The sequence below is a fragment of the Epinephelus moara genome, chromosome 15 (genome assembly GCF_006386435.1).
Source record: "Epinephelus moara isolate mb chromosome 15, YSFRI_EMoa_1.0, whole genome shotgun sequence".
Lineage (NCBI taxonomy): Eukaryota > Metazoa > Chordata > Actinopteri > Perciformes > Serranidae > Epinephelus > Epinephelus moara.
The window spans coordinates 10862226-10870264 of record NC_065520.1 but is presented as its reverse complement, the minus strand read 5'-3'; the positions used below and the strand labels follow the sequence as shown (position 1 = coordinate 10870264).

The window sequence follows — 8039 nt, the reverse complement described above, 5'->3', positions numbered from 1 at the left end:
CTTGCACCAAAGCGGAGTGTATGAGGTGTGCGGATAATGTTATCCCTGCTGGAAGTGTTGCATCAACTGCCAGCTCCTCAGGGGGGGGGGCTATCACACGATCTACGGCAGGCCTGCTGGGCCACAACAGTGTTGGAGTGCTGTGTGCCCAGCGTGTAAAAGAGGCTACTCCACTCGGCTGTGTTTCCAACAGCTATTATCCATCGCATTAATGAATGGGGCCTACTGTTAGACGTTGAGTCACACGGACCCACAGCACAGCAACACCTGACAGAAACAGATCTCCACTGGATTCATCTGGAAGGTGCTGAAGATCTATTATCCACTATAATTGGAACAACATATTGCATTTGCATTTTTTCCATTACATATAATAGGAACCCCACAGCAGTGTCTTCTATTCATTTAAACATTCATAACATTGCTGATTTTTTACAGTCAAAATTATTGTAATATATTGTGGGTATTTCACGTTGTAGTGGCGCCAGTTGAATGATAATACAGCCGGCACTGCAGCAAGAATCTAAATGTGTCATTGTCTCTCCAGGGCACTGAGGAGCTAGCATCCAAGAGTCATGATAAGATAGTCTAAAACTAATATGACAATGCAATACAGTGTAAAAACCTCCCTCATAGTGAACACAATAAAGAAATAGCATCACTTAAACCTTATTTTGAGTATATCTGAGTATATGTAAACCCTTATGCAAAACAATATGCGTAGATGATAAATCAAACCTGTCACATATCTCATTAACTCAAACATTTTGTCTTTTTTTTTTTTACTCAACCTCAACCACACTTTATTTAACAAAATAGAAGCAGGTCAAATATCGCAAAGCATATAAATGTAACTTTGAAACACAGCGTTTTGAAAATTATGACAAATCATCAGTGGGCTGTGGCACAGTAATACTCCACAGAAGAGACACGTAGTTACCCCTAGACCCCCCAACCTCGAGTCACCACCACCGCTGCCACCACCACCCAGTGTGACTGGACAGAAAAGCAGGGAAGTTGAAGGGGGAAGGATAGAAATGCACTAAGGGAGGGATGATGAGTGTCACTGAAATGTTAGTCCCCAAGGTCAAGCTGCACATGGTTACATGTTTGTAATGGGGGGGAGGGAGGGGTGACAGCAGGGACAGGAAGGGGTGTGTACACATACATGCGAATTGGCACGCAACATCTCTCTCGCTCATTTGTCCTCACACAGGCAGACGGAGAAAGCAGGGGAAGTGATTCAGCACCATGGACAGCGATAGTCTGTATACTGGAGGGGATACTGGAGGCCTGCGAGCTGGGGGAACAGGAAGGAGGGTGAGGGAGAGTTAGGGGGTGTAAGCCCGTCTCACATCAACTCTGTACACTCTCATTGCGATGGGCCATGGCATCTTAGCTAGATTGTTGCCGAATTATGCTGAGATCTGGTCTAAATTAGGCGTCTTAGAATGGGTTTCTTTAAGAGGAAATCAATTGGCAAAGTCAAAAGATGTCACTAGCACTGGAATATTACATTATAATTACAAATAAATGGAAAAAAATGAGATTGCACATTCTGTTTTAGACACTGCAGAGATTTTTTGAATACTTGTATGCCCCAACGATTTAATTCTTCTTTTTTTTTTTTTTCCAAATCCACGCTCAGTTAAAGCAGTATAGGCTAAGCAGCAGACCCGACAGCTGAGCTCTGCAAAACAGGTATTCAGTCATGGCATTGTTTTCACGAGCCCACAAAATACCATGCGACCCCCCCTGCCCTCCCCTCCCGAGAAGAGTATCTCAAGTTCAAAATGCTGAATTGAAAAAGGCATCTTGCATTATCAAATTACCTCCTGCGTATATGTGTGTGTGTGCCTTTTTTTTTCTCTGTCTCTTCGTCCCCCCTCAGTGACACTTCCTGTGTCTTATGGACTGGCCACATGCTGAGTTCTCTCCATAGCATGGCTCCGGTTGGTTTGTTAGAAAGCAAGAACCCCCACCCACACACCCCACACACACACACACACACACACCCCAAAAACAGCCTGTTTCAAGCACATTTTGTAGTAAATACAGTGAGTTTCAGTTCTCTTATTTGGACAAGATTAGATGGCTTTACAAAAGCTCACAATATGATGAAAGTGAATCATAGCCATAAGCTTTTTTGTGGAGGAATACTTTTTTTTCTGACATTAAAAAAAGCATTCTAGTCTATATCTGTCTACCTGCGCTGTTTACATAGATCGAATTACATAGCTCAAATTGAAAACACTTCTTTGCTCAGTTGTTGAAAAAATATGATGGTATAAACCCCCCATTTAAATGACTTCTTGATATATTTTTTTTCCTCTCACCCCAAAGCAGGCTATATTCATTGACACACAAAACCACGGAACTGTTATTTTAGCTACATTAACTTTGCAGCATAAGCATCTGAGTGACGTTAATTGGTCATGCTCATCTGCATGTCTGAATATCTGAAAGTCAACAATTGGCACACCATAAAATAACACAGTTTTACATTCATAAAGGAGATGACTGCGCAGACATGGATTTAATCTGCACCATCTAGTACGGTATAAATAACCCCAATATTTATCGACAATCAAATGATAACAAACAGAAAAAAGAACATGCACTGACAGCTTCACTTCCATCGCTCCTTTCCGATAGTCATCCGTTATTGATTTTTTTTTCTTCTCTTTTCTCCAAACAAGTTTAAAACAACAAATACAAATCCTAACTGCAGGTTCACAAAAAATAGAGAAATGGCACTTTGTAATAGTCATATATAATTCTTAATATCTATATATTGTCATATTGATATAACATGAAAGGGTCGCTTCTTTGTTGGTTATGGTGGTTATGGTTCCTCGCCGTCGCGCGCGCGCGCGCGCGTGTGTGTGTGTTTGTGTGTTGAAACCATGCGAAATATCATCATGCAGATTATGATACATCGGTCCGAGTATTTACATTTACATTCATGCGTTCGTGCACCATTCCCCGGGTCCTCGGTCTTTGCTCTCGCTTTCTCTCTTTCTCTTTCTCTCCCTCTCACACACACGCCCTCTCCCTCGCTCCTTTTTCTCCCTCTTTTCTGTCTCATACAGATCCGTAGTCCGATTGCGGCAAATAGCAGAACTGGGAGGAGGAGGGAGGGAGGGGTTTTAGCCAGGGGGGCTTGGCATATACATATATTACAGAGTGGGGCCTGTGCAGCAGCAGCAGACTGACTTACTTGGTTCAACTGGAGAAAACAAGACATAAACAAGTCTGTGTTCGCCCTCTGGACGAACAAAAAAGCGGATCAGTCATTTCTGTGCGTCAGTCTGTCTGTGTGACTGTTTGTAATCCAGTCTGGTGTGGGCTTATTGTACTAGACTACAGCAGAGTCCCTTTTACGCATCATTTGTCGTGGAGAGGTGCGTGCTGCAGTCGAAGCCCCGGTGCGCGCCCCCGTCTGCGTGGTAAGGCCCGCTGTGCCAATAAGACGAGTCACACACTGTCTGCAAGGAATTGATCTCCGAGGCGGACGAGTTCCCGTCCCTCCGCTTTGATCTCTTTCGATTCCGCAAAATAAAGACAAGCATTCCTACGACAGTGAAAGCGGACGTGACAAACACCAACAGCAACCCGGGGACGAGCACGGAGATGGAGACCCTGTTCGGCTCCAAATAAGAGTTCGAGCGCGTCCCCGAGTCCAGGGTGAAAGTGCTGTTTTTGGACAGGGGTGTGGGGGAGACTTTGTCATAGAGTTTGGGGCACATGAGGTCGTTCCGGACGTAGCGGAAATCTCGCTTCCAAAACTCTTCAGGGGACTCACACTTGAGATCGCTCACTATCACATCGGCCCCGAGTTTCTCCGTCCACTGCTTGAAGGGCACGATGTTGCACGAGCAATCCCACGGGTTCCCGTGCAAATCGATCTGTATGATTGAATTGAGCTGGTCTAACACTCCAGCCACGGGGAGGTGGGGGAAATAATTATTATGCAGACTAATTTTGGACAAAGAAATCCCAAGGAAAGCATCCACTGGTAAAGATTTCAGCAAGTTGTTATTGAGGAACAGAACCCTCAGGTTTGGCATGGGGCTGAACGCACCTGCCACTATCAGCTGGATGTCGTTGTATTCCAAACTGAGATATTCCAGATTCACAAGGCCCACAAACATCTCTGCTATCAGCGTATCCAGATAGTTCTTATCCATATACAGCCATCTGAGCTCGCTCTGGTTTTGGAAAGTGCTGTTGTCAATCACCTTGATGTTGTTCCCACCCAGATCAAGCAGGTTGAGGCTGGTGTAGCCGAGCAGCTGGTTCTTTTTCACTGCGTGTATGTTGTTATCTCTCATGTTCAGCTCGTGCGCGCCAAAGGGCTTAGGTTTGAGGTTGGCTAAGCTCTCGATCTTTTTGCCCTCGCAGTTGACCCCCAGCCCCTGTCTGGAGCCGACCAGCTTGCAGTTGCATGGCTGGGGGCACGTCATGTTGTGCAGCTGCTCTCTGTCCCCGTTCACACCTGTCACCACTGGAGTGGGCTTCGTTTTCAGCTGCCAGTTCTCACGAGATTTGGAGCGACTCTTGGGTCCGTGGCCGCCAGGCGTCGGGGGCCCACTGGTGTCTCCATTGGGCTTGTAAGGCGTGGGACGCGGGCCATGGGCCGCGGTCTCCGAGGTCTCCTCCTGGGTGGGAGGGGCGACCAGGCTGGTGTCCACACCGCCGCTCTGTGAAGGGCACAGATCCGCTTCTGACGTCTCGTTTAAGTCGCTCCCTTGCAGCCTGGTGGGAGCCTCGCATATCACCCTCCCAATAAGCGCGTTATGCGGTATGTTCTCCAGCCATTCCTTAAGAGAAACCAGGTCGCAGTTACAGTCCCACGGGTTGTCCTCCAACAAAACCTCCGCAATGCCCGGTATTTGCTCAAGGATCCCCTCATAAGGCAACGTTTTGATTCGGTTTCCCCGCAGATCGAGATGCGTAATGGGCACATGTTGAAACACGTTTATAGGTAGCGCACTGATGAGGTTGTCGTTAAGTATTAACACTTCAAGTTTATTTAGGTCCCTGAAAACGGCGGGGTCAATATCCCTCAATAGATTAAAATCAGCTTGGAGATATTCCAAGTCGTCTAACCCCAGAAATGTACTCTTCCTGAATGATCTTATCTTATTGTTATTGATGTGCAGCCTTTTCACCAGCTGCAATCCCAGAAATGCGCCGGGGACAATGTCGTGCAAACCATTGTTTTCCAAATGCAGGCTCACAGCATTGTAAAAGTTGGCGAACTCGTTGGGAAATAGCCTGGATAGAGAATTCCCGTGCAACAGCAAGTGGTAAAACTGCGAGCTCGGGCCAGTCAAATGCTGCAGAGTGGTGAAGCTCCTTTTTTCGCAGTCTATGTGCAGATCTCCCTCGATCTCGTTGCAAGAGCATATCTGCTCCTTACAAACGTCCCTTGTAACATTTCCACTAGCAACACAAAGAGCCGCATTCAGCAGAACAATCCAAAGCAGCATTTTTCAACGTGGACAATTCATTCCCGGTTTCAAGACATACGAGCTGTGAATTCAGTCTGCATCAGTGAGAAGAAAAAAAACAGGGGGGATAGAGACATTTAGGGAGAGGATAAGGCAGTCTTTTATAACAGATCCATGCTGCATCTAACCTGCACTTGTGTCCAGACTTCCAGTTTGAAAATGCCCACATAAACGTCTCTTTCACGACTGAATCCTCGCAGCCTCCGCGTGTTTATGATCAAAATCAAAAACAGCGAGCGACAGTAGAGTCCAGCGCATCTTCCTGGCTCCTTTCAGTTCGTTTAACACTGACCTTGGCAGGAAAAAACCGAGCAAATCCGTGCCTTTTTCTCCCCGAGTCGTGCTGCGTGTTGCGGCGTCGGGAGCTGTTCCCTCTCCCCTGGTGCTGAATTCACACCCTGCGCTGGAGCTTCAGAGGCGATCCCACCGCTGCAAAACACCCGCATCCCCCCTTACATCCATCGGCGTCTTGCCTCGCTCGTTTTCGCCCCTCTTTGCTGTCGCGATTTGGGGGGGAATCACAAAAAGAGGAAGACAGTGTTCATCCTAGCGCGGTGCTCTAAGAACAATCTGACACCCTCTACTGAGCTGTAATGGCAAAAATCCGTCGACTGACTGAGGGAATGCTGAGAAGAGAGAGCAGGAAAAAAAAATCAATCCACATATAGGGGCGATTTTTTAATCGCACTTTATAGCTGCACGATGTGTAGGTTATCCCCCTCCAGATGCGCAAAAAAGAGCTTTGTGCCACCAAACCTGCTCCTGCTGTTTATTTTGACTCTTACAGCTCGCAGCTCCATGGCAAAAGTGTCCAAGTCGGCATCGTCGGAAAACCACTGGTGAGATTTCACATTTGGATCGTGATGCCTCAGTTCAGCGCCTAGATTTCACCCCCCATTCTCAGAGGATAAGCGGCATTACTTTAGCGGATCCCTCTCCATACGCGAGCCTCCACTGTTCCAGCCTTGACTTTCGCCCCTCGCTTTGAAAACACTGTTGAATGCGGTAAAAACAATAATCCGCTACAGGCATGCCTCAGTCCAGCAAAAAACAGTTGACTATACAACAAACGATGCGTCAGTGTGGCACCCTATATGCGCATGTGTGCGTGACGTTTTTTTTCTTTACCCCCTCCGTTATAAAAATCCATCGCAAAAAAATAGATCTGTAAAGAAAAAGACAAGAGAAGTGGTTTGAACACAATCTCATCTGCTATCGATTTGTATGATACTCCATTGTTTGATAGTATTACATCAGCGCCAGCACGGGAGAGTTGAGGTAGTTATCCCCCCCCTCTTCCCAACCCCTCCTCCTCCTCCTCCATCTGCAGTGCTCAGCTGGAATTAAGAGCAGGACAGAAAATGGGATGCTAAGTTAAATATCCTTTCTCTCTGACATCATTTTTTTCTGCGTGTGTGTGTGTGCACAGAGGATACATCACACTCATTGTTGCACAAGTGCAATAAGAGACCAATCTAAGGGAGTCAGGAGAGTCCAGCAAAGCATCAGCGGCGCTTGTAATAAGCAAAACATCATTAAGACCACCTACATATGGCTGTAAAGCACTCCCATTATGGTCCATTGACTGGTTCTGATTTCTCCCTGCCCACCTGCCTGCCTGTCTGTCTCTCTGTCTGTTTGTCTGCTGTTTCTGCTGCTGCTTGTCAAGCAGCCTGCCTACCTGTTGTGTTGTCGGCCTCCTTTGTTTTCCTCTCTCTTTCTGCCTGCCTAAACTTGTTTTTTTCATCTGCATCTGTCTCTTTCTGTCACATCACTTTGTCTGTGTAGCAAGGGGTGTAATTCCATAGTGCTAAACAGAGCAGACACAGGTTATTCACACTATATGATACAGACTGAGGGGCTAAAACCACAAGCACCATCAGTCATTGAATATAACTAAGTACATTTACAGCTTTGAGGTACTTTTCTACCTTACTTAAGTATTTTTTAATGCTATTTTGTACTGTTTCTTGCTTGAATGAACAGCGTGCAAGATTTAGGGGGATTTATAATATCTAGCAGTGATGATTGCAGATTGCAACCACTTGAAACTTCTCCCGGTTAGATTTCCTTCCGTGTTCATTGTGCAGGAGGATTTTGTGAGCTGAATTATCCGCAGAGGTCTCCCCCTCTCCAAAACAAACAGACCTGGTGGTTTAAACTGGTAAAAACACTGAATACATCGGTGTTTTCTGATGCTCTTGTCACAGCGGGGCTGCTATCTACAAAGAGCGACATGAAAACGATAGCAGCCCTGTATAGAGCCAGTGTTTAGTTTGACCTCTAAGGGCTAATGTAGAAACATGGCGGTGCAACGTGGTGATTTATGTGGATGAGGACCTGCTCCCTGTGTAGATATGTCTCATTCTCAAGTACACTAAAGAAAACATACCTTTTATATTATGTACACTTTCTGCCAGTAAATGATCCAGTATATTTTCTGACCTTTGAGTTAAAGTGAGTGAAAGATGCAGAAGCAAAACACCTTTTTGTCAATTTTGGGAAAGTAAATATCCACTCTAT

At 46.0% G+C, this 8039-nt stretch overlaps 1 protein-coding gene across 1 annotated transcript; it reads right to left on the bottom strand.

Annotated features, from left to right (window-relative positions):
* Positions 1-792: 792 nt before the first annotated feature.
* On the bottom strand, positions 793-6711 carry LOC126401853 (SLIT and NTRK-like protein 1). The gene has a single exon (XM_050063370.1). It carries the CDS (start codon positions 5493-5495, stop codon positions 3381-3383), a length of 2115 nt encoding a protein of 704 aa, XP_049919327.1. The 5' UTR covers positions 5496-6711; the 3' UTR covers positions 793-3380.
* Between the last annotated feature and the right edge of the window lie 1328 nt (positions 6712-8039).

What these genes read in the sequence shown, in the direction of transcription:
- LOC126401853 (XM_050063370.1), bottom strand. Translation starts at nt 5,495, where the DNA reads ATGCTGCTTTGGATTGTTCTGCTGAATGCGGCTCTTTGTGTTGCTAGT.